Consider the following 27,148-nt stretch of genomic DNA (forward strand, 5'->3'; position numbering starts at 1 on the left):
TTGCAGAAGTAGTACTGTGTGCCTACCAGCTTTGGCAAGGGCTTGCCTTCAGAGCCTTTTCTGACAGGGCAGAAATCAGTTACATCCTGGTTTTCTTCAACTGCAAACATGACTTGCCTCCCTCTTTAATTATAATGTCTGAGTTAGTGGTGTTGGGTTTTGCTGTGTCTCAGGCACTTCAAATATTTTTTTGCAATAATTGTCGTATACAGATAAAGGGAGAGAGAAATTAAATGGAGTGCTCCATGTTGTCTTTTATGTTTGGACTGTGGGAGGAAAGAGAATTGGTTTCTAGAAAGGACGTAAATAATTCAAGCAGATAAGTCACTGTGCAATCAGATTCTAAAAGTTCAGACTTCTGGGTTAGCTCAGAATGTTGTACATGAATTTGAGAAGCTCTGTTGTTCAAAACTAGAAGACAGTGCACCTCCTTTGACTCTTAGCATTGTTTAAGACCCTTTTCTTCCTAGGGAAAGAATAGTTACTCTTGTTCATATTTAAGAGTTATCTGTTAGTAACACTGATTGCAGAATGAAGAAAGAGGGATAGCTTTTAATGTTGAGAGATATTTCATCTTGAAAGATTGAGGAAATACTTTTTTTTTACCCCCACCTTTTGTTGATTTATTTGGTAGATTACTTTTAAACTTTGTTAGACTGTGGTTTTCATAAGCAGTGTGGTTTGATGAGTAGAAGAAAGCTAAGATGGGGATGATGATGAATGAGGAAGGTGTATCTGGACTGAGGAAGGTATTTTAAAATATACTGTAGGAACCATGGTTTGTTTGTTTGCTTGCTCTTAAAAAGACAACTAAAAAAGCCAAGTTTCTAGAAATGATGTGGCCAAATGAGATAACAACACGTTTGAAAGGGTTTTCACTGACAGATCTTGACTGAGATGCTTCTACCTCTACCAACTCAGAACTCAGTACCATCTGACCACTGCAGTAGTTTTAGAGAGTAGTACAAGGAGATGAGTTTCACGTTTTTGCTGTAGATGAGCAAAATCCAATTTGTTTGTTTTTAAAGGTAACTGACTCACAGATTTGAGCAGATAAAATGGATTTTTTTTTCAAACACATGGATTAAAAAGAGAAAGGATGGTTGTTCAAAATGACATGTATTCCCAGCAGAAGTTACATTATGCTTAGACAAAAAGGGGGTTTGTAGCATAGGGTTTCCAAATACAAGTTTTCATTTGTTATCAAACAAATGACTGAATAGACTCTAGTACTTACTGAAAACATAGCTTAGATGAGATGAGCAAAATTAAATGCTGTTCAGTTTAAAACCAGTAAAAATCTTTTAAACTGGAAAAATGTATAGAAGAGATTTCATGAGCCTTTTAAATGGTCAATAGCCTTCTATAAATACCTTTAGCATAGTGGGTTTTGTTTTGTTTAAACAGTTACTTAATTCTGTTTTAGAAAATGTCTTTGTAATTTGATTTTTACATGAGAGTAGTGTTCCTGGTATTTACACTAAAAGTTTTGTTAGGAGTCACTTATTGATTTGTTCCAAGCCTCTTGATGAATTCATATTGCATAAGCATGCAGCAAAATTTCTGGTAGTTAATTTTAGGTGTTTTCCTCTCCCACAGGTTCTTTACTAACCACTTAGTAACTGTAGTTACATTTTGAGTAATAAATGCTGGAATTGCCCTTATTCACACAGGCAGTTGCCTTGGAAAGCAACACCAGTTGTGCTTTTTTCATTGTAGTAAATGTTCTTTGGATAGATGCTCTGCTTCTTGACAAAAAAAAGTTTGTAGCTCAGTGATGGAAGACTTAAATCTCTCTGGGACTGAAATGCCTGTCTTTCTGACCACTATGTTTCTGTTTCCTCTGGACTTACAGAGGCGACAGGAAGAGGAGTATTACACTCGCTTAGAGGCTGAAAGGCGCAGGCAGCATGATGAAGCAGAACGAAGATTACTGGAACCTGACGAGCCTGGTCTGTACAGACCTCCGCTTCCACGGGAATATGAACTCCCATCCCCAACCCCTTCATCTAACGCTCCTCCTCCCCCACCTCAGCGAAACACCTCTTACCTCAAAACGCAGGTCCTCTCCCCTGACACGATTTATACTGCCAAGTTTGTTGCATACAATGATGATGATGATGAGGAGGAGGAGGATTCCAATCTAGCAGGTCAGGATAAGTACTCCAGCACAAGGAAATCTTATGGTGACTTTCCTCCTGCCACCCTTAAGCCACAGCAGCCTTCCCGCCAGCCTCGCCCAGTTTCAGATGGCCTCTTTCTTTCCAACTCATTCCAGTCATCTCAAGTCAATGCCAACAGTACTGCTGCCAAAAAAAGCCAGCCCCCGCCCCCACCAAACAAACCGAGTTTCATCCATGCCAGCAGCTCTAAAGGTAGACACCATGAAACCAATCATCTCTACCGAACTATCCTCATGTTTTCAACTCTGGTGCTTTAAATTGAATCACTTACTTTGTGATTTACTTTATTCCCACTTAATCACTATTTTTGCTATAATGATCTATCTTAAATCCTGATATTAATATGAATCCTCCCATTTTTGATTATTTTGATCTCTCAAATTTCCTTGTTCCTTACCCAAACTCTTCTAAAGAAAAATTCCTTCTTTCAAACAATCTGAAATTATTTTAACTGCTACTTAACCTATTCAAAGTACTGTTGGTTTTGGCTTTCACTCTATCTTTCAGTGATTTGATTTCTATGACTGACCACTGGTTAGTCAGGGCATCTGGAAGTGCACCTCTCTTGAACACAGGAAGCCTTTTCTGATGGGTTCAAGGACAGCACTTATCTTCTGCTTTCATTATTGGTACCAGGGTTCTCTCTTTTAATAGTGTGCAAATGGCTTTAAAAATTACCTTTGTAGATGTATTTCTTAAATATACAGGCCCTAAGGGACATACAGGACATGCAGTCAGTTTCATAGATTAGGCATCTTTCCTATACTTCTGTTTTGTACAGTGCTACTTTCATCCAAAAAGAGACCAAAATCTAAATTTCATCTTGGTGCTTTTTGTCTTACTCCTTTCCTTCCCCTTTTAAGCCCTTGTATTTCTTTGTCTTCTCATCTTGTTTCTTTTACAACTCCAAGTGGGCAACCATAATGGAGCTAAAGTAGAGCTCTAGCTGCTAGTAACTTCAGCATTGTGTTTTATCTGCAGAGGACTAGTTTATCTACACTCATCTGTTGAAAGCTAATTCAGTCCAAAGTTCCATATTGAATTTTTTTCAAAACTGCTGTCTGTGTAGACCTTATGCTAATAAATTTGCAGTTTATTAATAAAATGTTTTTGTCTTACACTAGCAGTGACTGCCAGGGCCCTCCCTACATTTGTTTTATTCTTCTATATTCTTCTGAAGGGAACGATGGCCACAATATTCCCCTAGTTCATTCTGTTGACTTGTGCTGGAAGTGAGCAAATGACAGCCAACTCAAGCTGATTAAATCATCCCTCTGAAATGCAACAGGTAGCAATGGAAAGTGTTTATGCTTCCTTCTAGTCAAATGGATAACTTGGTTACTGGATTCATGTATCAATGACAGACATGGAAGCCTATAATTATGGTACATCCCTGATCACCTTTTTGGCTACCTAAGGAAACTATGGAAATTCTACAATCTCTTTAATCAGGCATGTGATGTGCCCTGGTCATTCAGAGTATACAAGCCTTAGAACAAGTTTCACCTATGAGAAGTATTTCTAATCTAGCTGCAGTAGTGTATGAAGCTGATATAAGATATGTATGGGGCCATACAGATACATAATACTCTGAGCTTCCCATCTGCATCCTTCTCAATTAAGGCTCACGTCATCATTTTCCAGCAAGGCATCCTTTCCTTTGCATGGAAAATTAGCTTCTGCTCTTATTGGATGCTTCCAGTGCCAAAGAGAAGCTCTGCACTGCATTGTGTAATTTTAATACTGATGAAAGGACAATAGTACAGCTCAGTTATAGTTGATGTCCAAGTGATAGAGTTGATGATTAGTAATGTCATTGTTTTGGGTCAGTACAGCACCCAAGCTGTATAAAAAGTATCCACACTGACAACGTTTAAGGGCAAAAAGAAACCTCTTTATTGACCCTGCTGTTGTCTGTGAGATTCTGTGATGTGGTAGTCCCTGTGGGTCTTGCAAGCCCATCTGTCATTCCTGTCTGGCACTGTGTTCCAAATCTAAAAGGAAAGGTTTAGCTTTTCAGTGTGGTGTTGTCATAGTGGAGTATACACACTACACACTAGCTGCTGTGCAGTACCATTATAGTGCAAATCACTCCATTATGCCTACCTAGCATTCCTGTGAGCCCACTGATAAACCCACAACCAGTGAACCCAATTCATGGGTTTATATCTAGATTTTGAGCATCTTGTACCACACAGAATGAATGAGTTAAAGACAGAAAGACAAGAAATATGTGGAAAAGATGCTCTTAAAAACTATGACTACATTGCTCGCTTGCTCTTAGTAGTATTCTGAAAGGGCAGGATTCTGACATGAAACTTTTATAGTGTATGTCTGTATTGAATTTTTGTTCTTCCAAAGGACATTCTTTTTCTAGAAATTCTTACTTGAAACTGACTAGGATAGAGTAATGTGCCCTCCTTCACAACACAGCCTTCCAAAGGCCCTTGCCTTCCTTATTTGACACTTTGAAGGCTGTGTAAGTCATGAATTAAGTAACTACAGAACCATCGGTCACTAGCTGTCACCACTGCTCTTCCTCCCTCCCATCACCTACAACCGAGAGCGCTATTTCATACATAATTGCATTTCCCAATCCTGCTTTCTGTTAATTTTAATGGAAAAATTAATCCCATGAAAGTGAAATGTTTGTGTTTGTTTTTCCTGGAAAACAATCAGAAGGACAATCTGCAAAGATTTGGTTAGGGTTTGGGTGACAGTTGAAGAGTATTGTAGTATGATGCTTCGCTTTTAATAACCTACTTCATAAACCATACAACTAATTCTGGATACTCTTATTCCATAATTTTTAAAATAGCCATGACAACAGGTTAACTTCACCTGATTGCTCAAGCTTCTATGAAGACTGCCTGCGTAACGTACAAAGCCGTTTGCACAAAATGCAGAATTCACTGTGCAGTTTACCATCTCCCATCTTGCTGACTCTGTTACATTACTGTCTTTTACAGCCTTTTTTCTGTTCTGAATGTTAACTCTAGTAAACCATGCTTCTGCAAATTTTGCTCTCATACCTTCTTCCACTGAGTCTCTTAGGAGCATTGGGTCTGTCTGTACAAGAAAAAGGCCACACTCAAATCCAAATTACTATGCTAAAGCAGGTGGACATGTGAACCACAGCATGTGGAGCCAAACTTTGCACAATAGGGATAGTATTACTTATACACGTGCAAGACTCATGTTTGGAAGGATAAAAAGTCTTAATATGCCTGGCATACCTAGTATGATACAATCTGCTACAAAATTGTGGTGAAAAAAAATTAGCTAACAACAGACTAGCTAAGTTTGCCTGTGTGTTCCAGCCCTATGCATCTCTCATATTGAACAATTACGAGACATTACATGTACCAGTGGAAGAAGCAAACATTTCCTTTTATACCGAAGAAGGATCACAAGACATAACACATACAATATTGAGACCAGAACTGTCTGAAGAGAAATCTGAGTGTTGTGCTGACACTTTTTTTACTCTTTCCCTGACAGTTATGAAGATAATATGGTCTTAAATACAAATTAATACACTTCTTTGATCGGAAAGAAAAGGTTTTGTCTTGTGGCCTTTAGAAAGAATTAATACAATGTGTAAACTTGTGTGTTACATCAACTCATACTAAAGGTGCAGTGCTGCAAGATAATTGATTAAAATTTACATATAATGATGGGGAAGGAAGGGGACGTTTTCTGGGTGATGCAGTTTACTTAATCATACTAAACAGAGACAAAAATTCTTACTCTGCCAAATTGCAAAGATGGAATATACTAATCTTAGCTTACTTTTTGTGCCATAAAGAGAGCAGCTGCAGCTAACATTTCCTCTGGAGCTTGTTACAGGATAGTGAAATGTGTTGCTCTTTCCATCAATCTCCTTGAACAACTTCTGATGTCTGTCTTAGAGTAAACCATAATAAAATAAAGACCATGATTTAATATGTGCTGGATTATCTAAGCAAAATGTGGTATGACTCAAAAGGAATAAAAAATTAGAGCTGTTTTGGTAGAGGGTGGAATTTAGTAGTACTGACTTCAAATGTTCTAAAGGTCAGATGACCCTCTAAATTTATTTCTGATTCTAGTTTGAGATTATTGGAAGAAGCACTGCACCTTTTTGAAGAAATACAGTATAAAACTTCTGTGTTGTAACTGCAATCTTTTGATTTACTTTTACGTAAGGAATAAACTCGTACACTGGATCTACAGGAGCAGCTGTTGGGGCCCATGACGTTTATCGGGATCCAAGAGACAAAAGATCTAAAAGGTGATGTGCACAAGTCAATGCATGTCACTGAGAATTATTTTATTTAAGGATGTTGTTAAGAATTTATAATGACAGACTTTTTTCTCTCTCTTTTTGTTGTGTGTTTTTTTTAACTTTGCAGTCAAGATACAGATCTACCTGGAGCACCAGAAAACTTGACGTTCAGGGAACGCCAGCGACTTTTTTCACAGGGTCAGGATGTATCTAATAAAGTAAAAGCTTCTAGGAAATTAATGGAACTGGAAAATGAGTTGAACACAAAATAAGATTGAAGCACCTTATCAGATGTAACTGAAGATCTCTAAATTGAGGGATTGAGATGGGGGGGCACTGCTAATGAACAGAAAATGAGTGTTTTCTGAAAGAGTGACTGATTCCTCTATATCTAAGACTGTTAATTAAGATTTAGAGATGTTGCAATAGCAAGAAAACTGATTACTTTGCAGGAGCTTGTGGTTTATACAATGAAAGCACTGTAAAATTTTAAAGATACGAATCACGTGAAGGTAACTTTTTCCTTTCTGTTTTGGGAGTTAAGTTCTTGCGCACCAGACCAAGTAGCACTTGTCAAGGATAAGTTCTGTTTCCTGGTGTTTCACAGACACACTTTTGTTTTAGCTGCTGAGCAGAGAAAGAATAGCTTGAACTGCCTAAACTAAACTGCACTAGAAATTAGTATTTTAGGTTGATAAGAAGCCAATATCTGGGCCACCTTAAATAAGACTTTATATGCAAGCTCAGCATACTGTATGGTATGCATATCAATACAGATCTTACCATTTACTTGGTACTGGAATAACACATTCTGTAGGTAGAACCTTGGAATAAAAACATTTCTAGTCCTATGTATTTGTTGGGTCTAAAACGGTTGCCTAAGAAGTTATCTATAGTTACAGAAAAGTCTGTATGTTGATGCATCCCCAGTATATATGTTTCAGACTTTAAAGAATGTGAAGATAAAACCATTGGATAATTGTTTTATTCAAAATTACATAAGCAATAGATAGCAAGCTGCACTAGTGGCCCTTCATCAGCTAGGACCAAAGTGTTAGTAATGTATTAAAGGTGAGGAGTAATGATTCCAGTTCCAAGGTAAGAAGAGCAGATATGAATGTTTCCTAAGAGTTAATTAAAAGTTATTAGGCAATTAGGCATGGAACAGTAATAAGTCTGCTATTATCAGTTCAGCAATATCTTGTTTATTTGTTTTTTTCCTATGGCAAAGTGAAGTGGCAGATACAAAGACTAAAGTGTGAAGCATCAAAAACAATACTGCTGTCAGGGAGTGGGAATGTTAGTATGGTTGTTAACAGAGCTGGTGTGCTGGCAACAAACCATCTTTGCTCACACTGAGCAAGCAGCCCTAGAGAGCTCATCTTTAGTCTAGCTGGCTTTACTGATATCCTGTTACTGTTGTACTGAAAATCTTTTTGGCAGTTCAAGCTATTTTTTCACACTATAATAGCCTTATTTAATTTTGAATTGTTAATCTTTTTCCTCCCACTATTTCTTCAGCTATGCATATGTGGCTGATGATGTTGGGAATAAGGACCTCATCAGAGTTTTTCTCATTGTGTGATGTTAAGACAATATATATTGTGATTCCAAACAAATTTTCTATTTGACAAAGCTCTTTACTGGCTTTAGATGATTTTTTTTTTCCCTGTATCATATTGTTCTCTTATAAATATATATTTAGGGAATTGTGCACACTTCCAAATACGAAGGGGTAGACTTTCACTGCCTTAGGAAAGAAATCACTTTTAATAAGAGTTGTATGATAAATAAATGCAAGTTAATGAAAATTGGAGTGTAAATATTTTTTACGTATTTCAGGTTTCTTATTTGAAAGTGTGCTTTTACCGTTTCACCTGTTAAATATGAAGTAGAAGATTAAACTGGTTCAAAGTGTTAATGAAGGATCTGCATGCTTGCTATGTCTGTTAATCAGGAAAAGCAAGCCTCTCCCACTTTATCTTGAGAACACTAGCAGCCTTACAGTGACAAATTTTTCTTAAGGAAAAAACTTACGCTGTGGCTGAATTACTGTTGCTGCTAGAATCTGAAAAAGGCTTAGCAAAAAACATACCTATAACCTTCAGTTGAGTGGATTTGGCCGCTATTGGGCATTCGGGTCAAGTGTGAATATGTGTAAAAGTGCTTTTCATATTTGTCTGTGCATTATTATGAAAAACATCAAAACTGCTGTAGTTTCCCATTTCTACTGTATTTCACTTGCAACCTATTTTTAATAAAGTTTGTATTGTATTTAACTTTGCATTAAATGGTTTTTTGTAATGTTTGTTTGATTCTGCATTCATAATAGTACTATCACAAATCAGAACAGCTCTTGCTAACGTGTTATGCCTTACCTGTCCTTTGAAAATACAAACTCAGCATGTCTCATAAGTGAATATGAGTAGCATAGTAACATTCAGTCCATCTCAAGGGAATGTATTCTACCTGGACTTGTGCAAAGCATTTAACACTGCCCCCCACAATGTCCTGGTCTCTAAATTGGGAAGACATGGACTTCATGGATGGACCACTTGGTGGATGAGCAATTGGTTTAGTTGCACTCAAAGAGTGATGATCAATGGCTTGATGTCTGAGTGGAGAGAATGACAAGTGGAGTTCCTCAGGATTTGGTACTGGGACCAGTGCTTTTGGTGACCTGGACAGTAGTATTGAGCACACTCCCTCAGCAAGTTTGTCAATGACACCAAGTCATGTGGTGTAGTCAACACAGTAGAGGGAAGGGAAGCCATCCAGGGGGACCTTGACAGGCTTGAGTGGTGAGCCAATGCCAACCTCATCCCAAACACAAAACACAGGCCAGGTGGAGAATATATTGAGGGAGCCCTGAGAAGGGCTTGAGGGTGCTAGTTGATGAGAAGCCAAATATGTGTTGGCAATGTGCACTTTGTAGCCCAGGATTTGGTTGGCTTTCTGGGCTACATCAAAAGAATTGTGGCCAGCATGTTGAGGGAGGTGATTCTCCCCATCTGCTCTGCTCTTGTGAGAACTGTGTCCAGCTCTGGAGCTCCCAGCACAAGGGCATGGAACTGTTGGAGTCCAGAGGAGAGCCACAAAGATAAGAGGGTTGAAACACCTCTCCTATCAAGACAGGTTGGGAGAATTGGGGTTGTGCAGCCTGGAGAAGATAAAGCCCTCTTGAAGAGGGCTTATGGGACAGTTGGACTTTCTACAAAGTCATGTAGTGATAGGACAAGGAGTAATGCAAAATGGAAGAAGATAGATTTATGATCAGACATTAGGAAGAAATTCTTCACTATGAGGGTGGTGAAGCACTGGAACAGGTTGTCCAAATAAGTTGTGGATGCTCCACTGCTGGAAGTGTTCAAAGCCAGGCTGAATGGAGCCTTAAGCAACCTAGTCTAGTAGGAGAGATGTCCCTGCCCATGGCAAGATCTTGGAACTAGGTGATCTTTAAGGTCCTTTCCAACCCAAACCATGTTATGATTCTATTCATTGTCTTGAGTCTTTGTAGTATCTTGAGATTTGCAATCCAACATAGTATTTCAGTGATGAAAAATAGTCAAATGTGGATTTAGGCAATTTCATTTACGTTTCCAACCCTCCAGTAAGGATCTGTAATAAGGCAGGGCCCACATTTGTGCGGAAAGAGAGGATCGAGTTGGTGGAAGTTAAGGAAAGAAAATGCAACCGGATTCTTCAGAGCTGAGAACTGCTGTAGAAAGGCATGCTGGAATACAACTTTACAGCATTTCCAGAAGATAGCTGGATTTTGCATTTGTTTGTCGCCTCAATCTCACTGACTTTGTTTCCTCCATTAAGCAGGTTCTCTTGATTTTTGGAAATAGAAGTGCCCAAACAAAAATTGCTGCTGTTATGGGGGTCAGTTGCACATCATACTGTGCATACAAATATTCTTAATACAAATACAATCTAACTTTCAGGTATGCATAAGGAAATTACTAAATAATAATTGTCCAAGGATGCTTAGTTCTAGGTTACTAGTTCACAGATAGCATGAGTTCCTATGCGACAGCCTACGGAAACCAGTTTCTTACTCTGATAGTGGATAAAATGCAGTGTAGCAGAATTTATATTTCTGAGGTAATGCTGAATTATGTTGGAAAACAACATTGTTCTGATGTGATTGCTGTTGCAGGATGAGCATAAAATCACAGCTCAGCTCAGTGTCAAGAACAGTGAGTCACACCCCCCAAGCTACCAAAATACTCCCCCTCAGATGGCTGATGTTCCTGAAATCCCATCTGCCTTACTTAGTGTCAACAGCTCTTAACATCCACAGTATTAAGAGTACTTTGGAAGGTGGGGTTTTTTCCCCTAGATCTATTTGTCAGTCTTCATTATTCCACCAGTGAAGAAATAGTTGCAAGGATGAACTGCTGACGAACTTCCAGTGAGTTTGTTGGGTTATCTTTTTTAAACTGAGACTACAGGTTATAGGTGAGGCAGGAAGAAGTTGCAGTATCACAGGAAACAGTTGATGGAGTGATACAGAGATGTTTGGGGCCATGAGAGATGGGCTGTACCTGGTTTCCTCTGTAAAGGATTGCTATCCCTTGTACCAAACGCGGCAAGATTCCATGTTGTATGCCTTTTAATTTTCTACTGCCTGTATGAGAGCATCCTTGCCACACTCAGTAGACAGTAACTTGAGACTGTTGTTTTGCAGAACTAGATTCCTCTGTAATTACAGTGGTGGCGCCTCAGTTAAAACAAAAACCAAACTAAACCAACGACAATAAAAAAAAAAAGCCTGTAGTGGAGCAATTGTTTGCCACTTCCAAGAAGCTGGTATGTTTGTATTTGGGATATTCACATTTAATAGTTAAATAGTATTGTGAGTGCTTTCTAGATAATCATTGCAATACAGAGGAGCACTAAGTGGTATTACTAACATGTCACTCTGGCCTTGGAAACCTTAGTGTGAGACCCACAGCAATAGCCTATATTAATAGCTCCTGTCTTGGGCAGCCTCTAAGAATGCCCACACCAGCTGGACCTGCTTCTCCTGAGACTTACCCACTCTAGACACTGATCTCGTTCACTAAAATACTAAATAGTTGAAGTTGGAAAGGGACCTCTGGGTATCATCTACCCAAGAGTCAAAGCAAGGTCAGCTACTGCTGGTTACCCAGGGCTGTTGTCTAGTTGAGTTTTGACTACGTCCAAGGATGGAGACTCCACAACCTCTCTGGACAGCGTTTGACTAGCCTCACACTACACAAATTACATTTTTATAAAGTATTTTAACTTTTTAATAATGAATGTCAGTTTGTGCCAACTACCTCTTGTTCCATCACTGGGCACCATAAAGTACTCTAGCTCCAGTTTTATACTCTCTCATCAAGTACATCATAGTATCATAGTATCAGTCAGGGTTGGAAGGGACCACAAGGATCACCTAATTCCAACCCCCCTGCCATGGGCAGGGACACCCCACACTAGATCAGGCTGGCCAGAGCCTCGTCCAGCCTGATCTTAAATACCTCCAGGGATGGGGCCTCAACCACCTCCTTGGACAACCCATTCCAGGGTTTCACCACTCTCATGGTGAAGAACCTCCTCCTCACATCCAGCCTGAATCTCCCCACCTCCAGCTTCATTCCATTCCCCCTAGTCCTATCACTACCTGACATCCTGAGAAGTCCTTCCCCAGCCTTCCTGTAGGCCCCCTTCAGCTACTGGGAGGCCGCAATTAGGTCACCTCAGAGCCTTCTCTTCTCCAGACTGAACAGCCCCAACTCCTTCAGTCTGTCCTCACAGGAGAGGTGCTCCAGCCCTCTGATCATCCTCGTGGCCCTTCTCTGGACACCTTCCAGCACCTCCACATCTCTCTTGTAATAGGGGCTCCAGAACTGGACACAGTACTCCAGGTGGGGTCTCACCAGAGCTGAACAGAGGGGGAGGATCACCTCCTTTGACCTGTTGGCCACACTTCTCCTGATGCAGCCCAGGATCTGATTGGCTTTGCGGGCTGCAAGTGCACATTAAGAGCTCATGTTGAGCTTCTCATCCACCAGCACCCCCAAGTCTCTCTCCTCAGGGCTGCTTTCCAGCCAGTTACTGCCTAGCCTGAATTTGTGCCTGGGATTGCCTCGACCCAGATGCAGGACCCTGCACTTGCTCTTGTTGAACCTCATGAGGTTGGCTTGTGCCCACCTCTCCAGCCTGTCAAGGTCCCTCTGGATGGCCTCCCTTCCCTCCAGCGTGTCTGCTGCACCACACAGCTTGGTGTCATCAGCAAACTTGCTGAGGGTGCACTCAATGCCACTGTCCATGGCACCCACAAAGATGTTGAACAAGACAGGTCCCAGGACTGATCCCTGAGGGACTCCACTTGTCACTGGCCTCCACTGGGACATGGAGCCATGGACAGCCACTCTTTGGGTGCGGCCATCAAGCCAGTTCCTTATCCATCTAGTGGTCCACCCATCAAACCCATGTGTCACCAGTTTGGAGACCAGGATGTGGTGCGGGACAGTGTCGAAGGCTTTGCTCAGGTCCAGGTAAATGACATCAGTTGCTCGCCCCTCATCTATTAATTTTGTCACCTGTTCATAGAAGGCCACCAGGTTGGTCAGGCAGGATTTGCCCTTGGCAAAGCCATGCTGACTGCTCCCAATCACCTCTTCACTATTCTTCTGAGCCAGTAGTGACTCCAGGAGGATCTGCTCCATGATCTTTCCAGGCACAGAGGTGAGACTGACTGGCCTGTAGTTCCCTGGTTCCTCCTTCTTACCCTTTTTGGAAATGGGGGCAATGTTTCCCCTTTTCCAGTCTGTGGGGACTTCCCCAGACTGCCATGACTTTTGAAATATAAAAGAGAGGGGTTTAGCAACCTCATCTGCCCGTTCTCTCAGTACCGGTGGGTGTATCCCGTCGGGTCCCATGGACTTGAACACTTTCAGGTTCTTCAGATGATCACGAACCTGATCTGCACTTACAATGGGCAGTTCTTCCTCCCCGTCCCTGGCATTGCCTTCCATGACACCAGGAGTGTGGCTAGAGGCCCTTGCAGTGAAGACTAAGGTAAAGAAGTTATTGAGTACCTCAGCCTTTTCCTCATCACTTGTGACCATGTCACCAGTTTCCTTTCTGAGCAGATACCACTTTGACACCAGACAGATCAACCTCCAGCTCCCTCTGTGCAACAGCTTTTCCTATCCCTTAATCCTCTTTGTGGCCTTCTCAGCCTTAGCCCACAGTTCCAGGAATCCAGCAGCCCATAAAAGAACTCTAAGCTCTGTGCCCCTCCAGCCCTTTGCTATGGCTGCTGAACCTAAACGAGAGGCTTGTACCCCTGACCTCAGGAACTGGTGCCCTGAAAGAGAAATCTTTCAGGAGCATAGACCAGCCCTGGGAACTCCAGGTTTCCCTTCTCTCTCTGCGCTCCTCCCTCTTAACTCTTAGCCTCGGCCTCTGAAGTCACTTATGCCAAGTGATACTGCCAGATGGAGAGCCACCTCCCGCCCCTGATTATAGCACGTTCGTTAGCCTCTGTGTTAAATGCCATGCGGGGCGAGGCGGGAGAGCTGCTTCCGCCCATCCTCGTCCCTGGCTGATCCGAGGGACAGCGCCCCGTACCCTTGCCCCCCCCCCCCCCCCCTCCCCGCTCAATCCCTGCCCACCCAGGGGCGTTCCCGGGGTTCCGCTAACGATCGGAGGCGGTGCGCGAGCAGGGCATGAGGCCCTCGTCCTGCCAATGGAAGCGCTTGCTGGGGGAGGGACAGCAGGCGGGGCCTGTCGCCACGGCAGCCGGGCAAGCTCCCCAGCTGCACCATGCCAAACAGGGCTCTCTAAATCCCGGGGCGCTGCGGGGGCTGAGCGAAGCCCAGACTTGCCTCGGCGCGGGAGTGGGGAGGACAATGCGGCCGCGGAGCAGGCTTGACCTGGGTTCCGTGTGGGCCCAGCGCCTCCGGCAGCTGGAACAGCGGTTAAGAGTGAGGCCCGCGACGCGGCGGCGGAGGGGCAGGCGAGGGGCGGGCCCTGGCGCGGTGGGGAAAGAGCGGCTCCGCGACCGGCTCCGCGGCGATGGCCGGGCGGGAGGCGGGGGCAGGGGACGGTGAGCAGTGTCTCAGCCCGCCCCGTCCCTCTCCTGCCACTTTTCTACCTCTTCCCGTCAAAAGTATGTTACTGGGTTTAAACTTTAGGTGAGACTCCCGAATGCAGACCCCCGTGGGTACTAGGTAGGCAGTGTGATGTGGGGGTGAGACCGCTCCCCCTGGGGCTGGGTTTCAGAGGTGCGATCAGCCCTTCCAGCCCCGCCTCACGGCGGCCGGGCGTGCAGCGCTTTGGGAAGGCAGCACCTGTGTGGAGAGAGTCGTTTTGCTGAGGCATCAACGAAGAAGTTGGAATTAACAAATAATACATTTATAAATATATATACCAGAGCTTCTTCAACGACCTGGAAAACGTCGGGAGATAACTTTATGTGACGTTCACCAAAAGAAAGTGACAGAAAACATGTAATCATAGAGGGTTTATCCTAACTTTTACATGCTATAGATAGATACTGTGCTAAGGAGATCTGGGGTAGGTAGGTCTTTGATTTTGGAAGGCACAGAAACAGATGAATGTAATAAAACTGATAAATTACTTTCATCAGACTCATTTATTTCATTTTAACTTCTGTGATTTGGGGTTGGTTTTCTTCCTTAGACTAAAGAAGAAAGAATAGTCGTCCTGGAAACTGAAAATGCTGCTCTTCATCTAAAACTTGCAGAGGTAACTACTGTTAACTGTTAACAAAAACAAAACAAACCCACAAAACCAACAACAAAAACCACAACAACACAGCACTAATACTGAAATCTGCCTTCCTGTTTCCAGATTTTGCAATTTTTACCTGTTGGGGAAATCTACATAAAGGGATTAAGGCTCAGTGCATTGTTTGTTGTGGGGTTTTTGTTGGTTTTGTTTGTTTGTTTGTTTTGGTGTGGAGGGGTTCTTTTGTTGGTCAATTTTATTTGCTCCTTTGAGGTTGTTAATCATAAATAGTAGGAGTAACAATAGATTGATGAAGTGACTAGAAGTTGGTGTGCACTTAAATAATTGCCATTGTTTAAAATCTCGAAAAGTTAACTAAGGAAATGACTCTGCAAGCATTACATATGGAATATTGCTTTCTGCTTGCAGGAATGTTTTTTTGTCTAAAGACTATGGGTACACTCTGAAGGAATACTTTTTAAGTACTGTTAGGGTGATGCTCTAAAAAGGACTGTTCATAAAGCACAGGAAAAACTTTGTTATGAGTAGGCTTATCAGAGATGCATGTATTTATGGAACTAGTTACACTTGTCTAGAAAAGTCAAGGAACTGTTGCAGAAGTCAGTTGCAGAGCAACGGCTGGACCCCATCACTTCTTTACATCAGCTATAGAAGCATATGTTTTTCCTTGACAATTATTGAAACAAGGAGCAGCCTGTGGTAGAGTTTGAGGTCTTCAAAGGTAGGATTTCAGAGATTTAGCAAATTTTCAATATTGACCTACATTGCTAAAGCAGAGCCAGCTGTGAGTTTTAGTTGTGATGCAGACTGTTGACCAAGACATTCTAATCTGGGCTGAAACATAGTATCGTAGTATCAGTCAGGGTTGGAAGGGACCACAAGGATCATCTAGTTCCAACCCCCCTGCCATGGGCAGGGACACCCCACACTAGATCAGCCTGGCCAGAGCCTCATCCAGCCTGATCTTAAACACCTCCAGGGACGGGGCCTCAAACCACCTTCCTGGACAACCTATTCCAGTGCTTCACCACTCATGGTGAAGAACTTCCTCCTCACATCCAGCCTGAATCTCTCCAGCTTCATTCCATTCCCCCCAGTCCTATCACTACCTGAGATCCTGAGAAGTCCGTCCCCAGCCTTCCTGTAGGCCAATCACGTGGTTGGATGACTTTGGGAAGGTCATGTGCCCCCCACCTGCTGTGTGTTTGTTAACACATGACTAGAAGTGGGTTTTTTATTTTTCAGAACCTGACTGGGAGCAGATGGTACATCTGAAATGAGTTTTTCTAGGTATACAGAAGAATGATGTAATTTATTCTCTGGAAATATTTCTATTGGTTTTACCAAAAATTTTAGGTATTTAATCTGTTGGTTTTTTTTTCACTCTCACGAGCAGAAGAAATAAATTATTTTAGTCAGTAAGGTGCATCAAATGTATGAAGATGTTACCTGAGTTAATGAAGCATTATCATCAAAGTACAACACTGAGTTTATTGCAAAAGGTACTGGAAGACACAAGCACCTACAGCCACCTGAGGAGCATTGCAGTGGTGCAACCATCAGTCAGAAACATCATCAAATGTTTTGCGGAAATACTTTGCCATCAACTTTGCACTGATACTTCAATCCAGGTGGTTGTTTAATTATGCTTGAAAGACTTCTCCTTCATTAATTTACCCATCTGTCTGAAAACATGAGCTAAACTACCATCTATGAAATAATTTTACCTTAATAAAAGAGTCTTTATTAAATGGAATGCTAATTTTAATCAGATAAACTTAGGGTTGTGCAGTGTTACACCATATCTTCCGATGTTTCACAGGCTTTTCACAGGGTATTCACAGACCTTCAGATCTGCTGCAGAGCTGACATGTAACAAGTTCAGTCACAGTGATCAGGGTTAAGAGGGATCTCATTATCAAAGATAATTGGATGTATTTTGGTTGAAGTGAGTTAGGGAGCTTTGGAAGCAAATTTACAATGATAGCCATAAATTAAGATTTGCAGTGGAAATGTTTGCCTGTAGGTTGCATCAGTCTAATTAAAATGTTATCTCTTTCTGTAGACCCTCCCTTGCTTATATGCTTAAGACAATCATGAATATCAGCACTGCTACTGTTTTCTGCAGCCCAGTATATTATTATTATGGTAGCATATTGTAAGTTGTTATGGAACACAAGAAGTCAGAGTCTCCCTGTAGACTTGCCTGTTTGGAAATTAGTTTGCCTGCCCGCATGCCCATTGCTTTTGTTAGCAGTCCCTGAGGGTGGGGTCCTGTAGCCCTCCATACACAAAGCCAAATCTGCCAGTTTCACTTCTGTTTTTAATAAAGCTGACTATTAAAAACTTTATAGTCAGCTTTTTGCTTTTCATACATGAGCACACATTTCCAAGTTCACAGTTCTGGCCTGTAAACAGTTGCAAATTCAAGTTCTGGCGTATGAAAAACTGATGAATGCTAAAACTATTTTAAAGAAGGTAACCTCAAAACCAAGGCAGCGTTTGCAGTAAAAGAGAATAGTGAAAGTGATGAGAGGTTGGCTACAATGACAATAGAATCAACTATTCTGACTTTACATTGAAAAAAACAGGAGGTCAAGGGGAGTCTGTGAAGATGGTGAGAAGCATATTAGATGTTAAAAGCAGGTTTTAACTAGTGTAAGCTTATTTAACAATAAAGCTTGGTTACTGCTATTGCTTACATATATGCTCAATTTTTCACATGTGATTAGAGGTACTAATTCCAGTGTGCTTCTTAGACGCATTTTTGTCAGAAATTTTGCCATACATCTGGGTAACACAAGTCTTGAAAATCTTCTGAGTAAAAGAACACATGAACAATTTATAGAATCAGTCTCCATTTCTGCAACCTTAAAACCTGTAACAAAAGAGGTGGGGGGGAGAAAGAGAGAGAAAGAGTTCTTAATCTCTTCCTACTATCTTTTCCCCATAATAACTTTTTATGTTGCTGCTAAGGTGTTGTGTAGCTGTGCATTTGTTGCATTTGTAAATAGAAGATGCGTGCTTTGTGAACATGAAAAGGCCACATGAAAATATTGATTTAGACAAGTGAAGTACTGTTCCTGGAAAATATAAACTTTCTTTATTCTAATGACTCCAGGATATTGAATTGTTGTTTTTGCAGATGTCACCTGTAGTTAAACTGTTGTAAAGTGTTTACTTATTACCTATCATTATCAGATGACTGGAATTAAATCAAACATATTATGTTAGTAGATTTAGTTCTTTCATGTCATTGTGCTCTTTCGTGCTTTCTTAATTTAAGTAAAAGGGAACAGTTAAAAGCAAAGAAATTATGTATTTACAACATCACATGTAATCAAATAGTTACAAATGTTAACAGGGACAAAGGGAACAGAATGAAAGAGAAAGTGTGAGTGCTTTAAACTAATTTTTAGGTGATTTTTTTTTTTCTCTTTTAAACAGTATCAAGGATTGGCTGGAAGAAGCACTAATGAAGTATTGCAGCTCTACTCTGCTCATGGCCAGCAGCAGAAATTGCAAAGGAGTTCTGTTGTAACCCAGCTGCATGGAGCAATAAAGGTAAAAACATTTAGTAATAACGTAGGCATAATCTAATGTGCTTATCAAGTATAGTAGAACCCAGAGTAGTACCGAGAAAATGGTCAGATGTGAATCAGATCTAAGGCTTTATTGTGCTCATTGCAGTGCTTGTGTTGAATTATAGCAACTCTCAAGTTAGCTTAAAACTTAGAGTGATTTTGCTGCAATAGGCTGCAAAGCAGATAAAATTGGCAGCTCCTGAGCTCCAGGCTGCCGTTATCAAACAGGCTAGATATTTTTGTAATCAAAACCTTGCAATCTCTTATTTGATTATGATACAGACATCCCCTAAACCCAAATAATACTTTAGCCAGATAGGCAGATCCTTTGAAAAAAAGCATTGGAGAGCTCCATTGATTTTACTGAGAGTTCTGCTCTGGTGACCTCACAAGAGGGAGTAGTTTGCTGTATGCTCACTTTGTTTCTCTTAATTTTGCACGAGAGACTCAAACTGTTCTACCAGTACCAAAATAATTTCCTTTGTTGAAGTACTTATTCCTTAAATTACTCAGTAGAAAAGTGGGTTCCCTTTAGTGATACCAGCAGTGTCAGCTTTTCTCAGGGCATCACCGAATGCCCATGTAAAACAACTGAAAAGTATCTTAGGAAAGGTGATTCTTAACAGTTGATGTAGCTTAATTGTAGCATAGTTGGACTAGTTGATTATTATAGATCCCTTCCAACTGAACTATTCTGTTCTAATTATGGTGATTTTGCTCAGTAAATTTTGCAGCAGCCTTTTACATTTTAGGATAGCTAGAATGGCAGAACTCCTTGGGATGCAAAACCAGGAGATAGGGATGGTTTAATATTAGAGATCAATGAGTGTTAGGAGAGAGTCTATATAATTGATAATTCTGTACCCTTAATGAAAAAAACTTCCAAATTTCTCCCAGTTACCTTCCATGGCTTTTGAAAGAGATAAATGCAGTGATTTCCTCCCTTTAGATTATTGTCTTATCACTGAAATTAATACCACAGTTGGAAAAATAAAGGGCCACCTAATATGTGACACTGTAGCAGGCTGACTAATAAAACGTCACAGTGCTTCTGTGAGATAAGGTACTATTAAGCTCATTTTACAGATGAGTTTACAGATTTGTTCCACAATTTTAATGTCAAAAAGTCTATTGGTCCTAAAATCAGATCAATTTGGTTTTACTTTGTATTTTCAAGTTAACATAAGCAGTTTTAAAAAACATTTAAAAATCTCCCCAGCTATGTTATGCTGAGTTGTACCCATAATAGAAATACTTTTCTAAACAATAAGGCTTGTGATATTTCAAAATACATCTGTTCTCATAGGAAGGCATAGAACTGGTTTACTTAAAAAATTACTTCCAGTGAAGCTTATCAAGTACGTCCTGATCAAATTGTGGAAAATGAAGGCAATAAGGAATATATAGATCACAAATTTTCCTTGCTCATTCTGTGTATGTCTTTTAAGTGGACAGAAAACACACATGTTCACACACACTTTTATTTGATGAAATAAGAAAGAGACTTTGTTATTCCTGAATCAGTATTATGGTCAAAGTATGTACCATAAGATTGCTAGGGATCCATAAAATCTTCCTGAAGTCTTTAGGAAATTACATTGCTAAACATCTTGCAGGATCCTTCTTTAAATATGCTGAAACAGACACTCCTGAAGACTTCCTTTCATCAAGTAGAGGATTGTTCCTGACTCTGATGCCTCACCATAATTGTGTTATGCTGATTCTTGCTTAAGTATTGGGTTTGTATCTTTATAACCTTTTTTTTCCCCTCTTGTTGAGAAGAGGCTTAAACAAGACCTGAGGAGCCTCCATTCATTTGCTCTTGAGCTTTCAAAAGACTTTCAGCGTCAAAGCAAGACTTATCTTTACCAAGTTTTGACAGCAGTCCAAGGGATACAGCTGCAAAATGAAGCAATGCAAAGTAAGGCTCATTGCCCTTTCATGTCAAGCATGCAACATCCACAGTGTTACCAACATTAAAAGGCTGAATTTGATTTTTGAGAAATGTCACTGAAATTGTAGCACTTGTTTTTCATTTGACATTAGATCATCAAGGATGTCTGAGGTTTTAGAGAGTGAAAATAACTCTGCAGAGGTTATGACTGATAACTGGGTTTTAGCTTTTGTGTTGAATGCCCCTGCTACTAGACTGCTGCTGTGCAGTGGCTCAGCTGTAACATGTTTTTATCTGACGTTCTCAGGCTTGTTATCTTGTCTGTTTTAGAATAGCTGAAAAAAGAACATGTTGGTTGGCTGAAATTTACCTGAAAATTAGGGCAGACTGGATTTTAAATATTTCTCTGTATTTTACAGAGAAAATTTTACTTCCAAACCAAAACCAGTTTCACTTGCTAGACTGTAGGTACTAACACCACATGAACTACTGTTTTGGAATTCAGGTGTACATGTAAAACAGACCCTGCAGTGCACCGGCCCCCTCTGCCCTCATCACCAAGGATTAAGTGTATTTGTCCTACACTTGCATTTCTTGGCATGGATCTGTGCACCTGATTTCAGTGTCATAGTATCATAGTATCATTCAGGGTTGGAAGGGACCACAAGGATCATCTAGTTCCAACCCCCCTGCCATGGGCAGGGACACCCCACACTAGATCAGGCTGGACAGAGCCTCATCCAGCCTGGGCTTAAACACCCCCGGGGATGGGGCCTTGACCACCTCCCTGGACAACCCATTCCAGGGTTTCACCACTCTCATGGTGAAGAACCTCCTCCTCACATCTAGCCTGAATCTCCCCACCTCCAGCTTCATTCCATTCCCCCTAGTCCTATCACTGCCTGAGATCCTGAGAAGTCCCTCCCCAGCCTTCCTGTAGGCCCCCTTCAGATACTGGAAGGCCACAATTAGTGTCCTTCGTTCTGGTGGAAATCCTACCAGGCCTGAGAAGCACATGACACATACAAAGCATACATTGTTCGAAGCTCAGCAGCCTGATGAACTAACAACAAATACACAAATTTATGATCATAATAAATCTTTGATGTCTATGTATTGCCATTTAGAAGGTACATTTTCTCCTGCTTTGCATTTTGGTTGAAGCATTTAATTTTGAGATCGATCTGATGCTGAAGGGACTACTGTCAATATCAACAAAGAGCATTTGTAGTGATGGATGTCTGAAGAACATGCCCCTGTCTGTTATGTACTAACTTAGTGATCAAAATTGATTTGATGATGGTATGTGTAGAGAAAATGCTTAATCAAGCTGTCCTTAAAACAGAAAATCAACCCTAGGTAAAGGTGTATATTTCCCTGTTGGAGCAGGGGGCTAAATAAACAGATAGGACATTGGATTTGGCACTTGAGCTATTGTGGTGTAAGTAAATAGTAAGTATTCCTTATGAGGCCTTGCAAATTTCTGTTGGTTTTTCTTAGGTTGCACTTCATGCTGCATTGTTCTATGAAATCATAACTGGAAGAACTTCCTTGCCTATAACAAAACAGTGTGTCGGTACTTAGCTGGATGACCTATGTTTTAACTTTGCCCATTTATCAGTTCTCTGTCACATGTTTTGGAGGGAGATTCTATTGATAAGGTTAAATATGACAGAAGTGTAATCTTTAAATTGCATATAATATTTGGTAGACAGAAAACCCCATGTATGTATTTTGGAGACAATATATGTTTTCATTTCAATAATAGAGATTGAAAATGAAGAATTGAATTATAGAAGAAACATTCAAGTAAATCAAAGGCTGTACTTGACATAAGGCAAACTGTAAAACTTTCCAGTAATAAGTGACTAGTCCCTTGCTTAGAAACATTTACAGTCTGAAAACCCACATTTCCCACTGAAATTTTAAATAGTAGCAATTCCTAAGAGAGAGAAGTGCTCATCATTCCTTTTGTTATAGGACTGTTTTCCTCATAAACAAAGCTGCTATCATTTTAGTGAAAAATGCTGGCCATCTGACTGCAAATGATACTACTGAGGCATAAATGCATAAATTCAGCAGGTACTTGGGAGGGTAGGAATTTTTAAAAAAATATGATGACTCTTGAGATTGCTTCACCATGCAGGTATTATTATTAGAAAGAGGAAACAAGAGCATCTGTGTGTGCAGAACATATTTTCAGAGAGGGAAAGCCACTGTTCTCGCTGCTTGGTACAGAGGAGCAGAATCTGTCAAAGTATGTGACAGAGGAGATGCTGCAAGGTACTAAAATGTTTTGTGAAAGCTGCTGCAGCCCAGCAGATATCCTGACAGATATCCTTAGCAGTTCCAGGACACTTTGTCTCTGGGGTGGAGAAGCAGAAAAAATGCGTAAGGAGCTTATTTCCCACTTTGCCTATATTCTATAGGCATTCCTGTAGCACCTACATGCTGTGCTTCTCATGGAGAAAGCTGAGCTCTGCATGGTGCTGATGATTTGTACTTGTGAAGTACCATCATCTTTTACTGTCAACTCACAGCAGTCTCACCAGCTCAGCTACCTTTGGCTTTGGAAAGTTTTTCCTTCTTAGTATACAGTAGAGGAGGAGGAGAGGTAGCTTAGATCCAACAACAGAATTATTGCAGCAGCCCAAAGAATAATGCTATAGCCCAGTCTATAGAGTACAGATGAATTCAAAAGAAGTTTCTAAATTAAATTGTGATAGCTTGGTCAGATTGACCTCCTTTTTCAACTGAAATATAGTATGGAATGAAGCATTAAAGACTTCAGGAAACTATGGGGTCAGTTACACATCCATCTCTGTGGTAGGTTGTGGCTATGCTAGGTTATTCTGTCCCTGTTGCTTGTGTCCCCACCATGGAACTTTCCATTATGCCTGTATAACTGTGTGACCCACACAAAACAGACCAGGGAACTGATCTAGGACAGAAATTACTTAACAGGGTTGTGTTTAGACCACCACATGACCATGGAAGCAGTTGTGCAAGCTCAGGAGAAGGTCTGGTGGAGCACTGAATGGGAAGGAATGAAAAGTTTCTTAACCAGGACCATCAATTAGAGAAATGTTACAATTTTGAACATCTTTGCAAACCATTGCTCCTCCGCACTGTTAATCTGATGATTAATGACATTTAAACAGAAAAACCATCATTCCCAGCCCCCAGAAAGTTTCCATATAGATTAATGAGGTGAGCAAGGCATGGGGGAAAGGAATGTCAGTGACTACTTCTCTTGAATAATGAAAAGTGGGTTATTGTATTTTTAAATGGAAGCACTCGGTGACTGCTCAGAGATTATGGATGAAACTGTAATTTATGAGCTTGAAGCTGGTGCCAAGCAGAAAACTAGCAATATGTTAACTAAGTGTTTATAACTATATAGCTCCACTTTCAGAAAAATTAACTTCAGAAATAATTTCTGCATTAGGAAACTTGTTCTTTGTAGCTTCTGCTCAAGAGGTTTTTCTGTGCTGCACTTAAAACTTTACAGAATATAGATACTAAAAATGATGGTTCATTCTTACAAACACTGAAGTACTGTCTGCTAACTGCAACAGCTTGACTCTTTTTCTAGAGACTGCAGTCCTTCACCTGTCTAGTTTAAAGCCAAGGGATCAAATTAGAAATCTTCAAGGCCAATTTCTGTTTTCACAGTCATCTTCACCATGGAAGGCTACTTAGAAAAAAAATGAAAAGAGTGGGGCCTAAGTTAACTGAGCTTGGATCAATAATGTCCAGTAGGCTTCTCAGAGTCCTCACGAAGAAGTCACTTAAATATTGAAACAAACTAGTAATTTTCATTTTATTCTCTAAAGACCAGAAGAACAGAAGTTTACCACCCTTAGCTCCTATTGCTTCACTGCTTATTCAAGAAACTTCAAAACTGAAAGTGTGTGCACACAAGTTTTTAAATGAAGATATTAATTATGGAGTTTAATTTAAAAAAAAACAATGAATTCCAAGCTCATAGTTGGAAAAATACTGTCTGATTAGGGGCCAGTACATCTAAGAGTCACTTTTGATAATTTGTTGTAACATATTTGCATTTGATTCTTCTGCCCAAGACACCCTAGTGCTACTCCACATACAGGATGCAAGAAAAGGATTTTTCTTAATGAAACTCCTAGACTTTGATTCCAAGACTTTTATTCTCCAACTATTGACATCATGGTTTCCATGCATGCACGTGCTTGTTGAGGAACATTATGAGCTTGGGGCAAACAGTGTGGGTATTTCACAGAAAAGATCTGAGAAATCTCTACTGTGGACAAACATCCCTTGAAATGATCTAGTTTTTAATATATAGGAGAGAGCATAAATCATAGGTGTGACATGCTGATATTTTAAGTGTATTCCTTTATTTATGAGTAGCACATGCTGGTGGCCATCCTACTAACTCAGCTCTCAAACCATGCTTTTGACTGCCTGATACTCACATCTCCAAGCTGCTCACTAATTGCTGGAGAGGTTGATTTCCCACTGGGACTCCTAAATATTTGCTTTTTACACATTTTTATAGTCACATTATGTGCCCTCTAGGCTGTATGCTTTTTTTAAGGCTGCATCAGTGTTAATGTGCAGTGACCTGCTATGCCACTTAGACACAAGTCTATGGGGCCAGATGAGCTGCACCCAAGGGTGCTGAAGGAGTTGGCAGCTGTGCTCGCCAAACACTTTCCAATATTTACCTGAAGTCCTGGCTAACTGGGGAGTTCCCAATGGACTGGAGGGTAGCAAATGTAACACCATCTACAAGAAAGGAAGAAAGGAGGATCTGGGAAACTATAGACCTGTAATTCTGACCATGGTACCAGGGAAGGTCATGGAGGAGGTCATCTCAAGCCCCATTACACACCATAGAGAGAACAACCAGGGGATCAGGCCCAGTCACATGGATTTATGAAGGGCAGGTCCTGCCTGACCAACCTGGTCTTCTATGACAAGATGACTTGACTATTGGATGAGGGAAAGGCTATTGTCTACGTAGACTTTCAAAAAGCCTTTGATACTGTTTCCCACAGAATTATTGTGGACAAACTGCCACTGCTGGATAAAGCACTGGCTGGGCAAACAGGCCTGGAGAGTGGTGGTCAGAGGAGTTAAATCCAGCGGGCGGCCAGTCACAAGTGGTGTTCCTCAGGGCTTGGTGTTGGGAACACTTCTGTTTAACATCTTTATTGATGACCTTGATGAAGGCATAGAGTGTGTCATCAGTAAGTTCACAGATGACACCAAGTTAAGTGGGAGTGTTGATCTCCATGTGGGTAGGGAGGCTCTACAGAGGGACTTGGATCAATTGGATCCATGGGCCAATGTTAATGGGATGAGCTTCAGGAAGGTCAAATGCCAGGTCCTACACTTGGGTCACAACAACCCATAGCAATGCTACAAGCTTGGGGAAGTGTGGCTGGAAAGCTGTGTGGCAGAAAGGGACCTGGGGGTTCTAATTGAAGAGCAAGCAGTGTGCCCAGGTGTCAAGAAAGCCAACGATGTCCTGACTGTATTAGAAATGCAGTGTCCAGCAGGAGTAGAGAGGTGATTGTTCCCTTTTAATCAGTTCTGGTGAGGCCACACCTTGAGTGTTGTCTGCAATTTTGGGCACTTCAATACAAGAGAGATGTGGAGGTGCTGGAGCCAGTGCAGAGGAGGGCAGTGAAGCTGGTGAAGAGCCTGCAGAATAAATCTGATGAAGAGAAACTGAAGGGGCTGGGGCTGTTTAGTTTGAAAAAGAGAAGGCTGAGGGGAGACTTCATTGCTGTCTACAACTACCTGAAAGGACATTGTAGAGAGGCTGATGCTGGTCTATTCTCCCAGGTAATTAGTGATAGAACAAGAGGGAATGGCCTCAAGCTGTAATTGGGTAGGTTTAGTCTGGACATTAGGAAAAAAAAAAATCATAGAAAGAGTGGTCAGGCATTGGTATGTGCTGCCCAGGGAGGTGGTTGAGCCACCAACCATGGATGTGTTTAAAGGTGGTTTGGATGTGGTGCTTGGGGATATAGTTTAGGGGTGAACCTTGTAGAGTAGGGCTATTGGTTGTACTTGGTGATCCTGAGGGTATTTTCCAACCTGAATGTCTCTGTGATTCCATAATTGGGCTGAAACAAACCCATTTGTTTTAGAAGGTTTTGATGATGCCCTATTATTGCTTTCCTTGGTTTTGTGAAGGAGACTCCCTTGGGTTCAAAAGATCAGTCTATTTATGAAATCCCACCCAGGAAGTTAAAGTACCTGTCTTAAGGGGGAACTTTATAGATGAAAATGAGGCTGAGGATAAATGATAAGTTATCTTCTTGCAAAGTTAGCTGGCATGTATCTAATAAGCTGCAGATATGTCATGATCCTTTCAAGTGATAGCCCCATCCAGTAACAGATTACTTCAAGTTTAAGTTCAGGCTTCACTGATAGATAACATTACTCTAATTAAATGGAGAGATTTGAATTGCCT

The 27,148-nt window shown here is 41.0% G+C and overlaps 2 protein-coding genes across 27 annotated transcripts in view; both read left to right on the forward strand.

Annotated features, from left to right (window-relative positions):
- AFDN (afadin, adherens junction formation factor) overlaps positions 1–8,729 on the forward strand; it is a 116,765-nt gene extending 108,036 nt beyond the window's left edge. For 13 of the 26 annotated variants that reach the window (XM_068153133.1, XM_068153161.1, XM_068153122.1 and 10 more), the window contains 3 exons: positions 1,856–2,375; positions 6,372–6,456; positions 6,578–8,729. In XM_068153133.1, coding sequence (XP_068009234.1) covers positions 1,856–2,375; positions 6,372–6,456; positions 6,578–6,722 — 750 coding nt within the window. In that variant the 3' untranslated portion in view covers positions 6,723–8,729. The remainder of the gene's footprint in view (positions 1–1,855; positions 2,376–6,371; positions 6,457–6,577) is intronic. The other 13 variants (XM_068153297.1, XM_068153235.1, XM_068153253.1 and 10 more) reach the window with 2 other exon arrangements.
- A 5,516-nt stretch (positions 8,730–14,245) lies between these two features.
- KIF25 (kinesin family member 25) overlaps positions 14,246–27,148 on the forward strand; it is a 44,020-nt gene continuing 31,117 nt past the window's right edge. The window contains 4 exon segments of the mRNA XM_068153353.1: positions 14,246–14,414; positions 15,133–15,198; positions 18,649–18,765; positions 20,568–20,706. Of these exon segments, the coding sequence (XP_068009454.1) occupies positions 14,340–14,414; positions 15,133–15,198; positions 18,649–18,765; positions 20,568–20,706 (397 nt within the window). The 5' untranslated portion in view covers positions 14,246–14,339.

This window comes from Melanerpes formicivorus, unplaced genomic scaffold (genome assembly GCF_026170545.1).
Source record: "Melanerpes formicivorus ecotype bairdi unplaced genomic scaffold, bMelFor1.0.p_v2 SCAF_2, whole genome shotgun sequence".
NCBI lineage: Eukaryota > Metazoa > Chordata > Aves > Piciformes > Picidae > Melanerpes > Melanerpes formicivorus.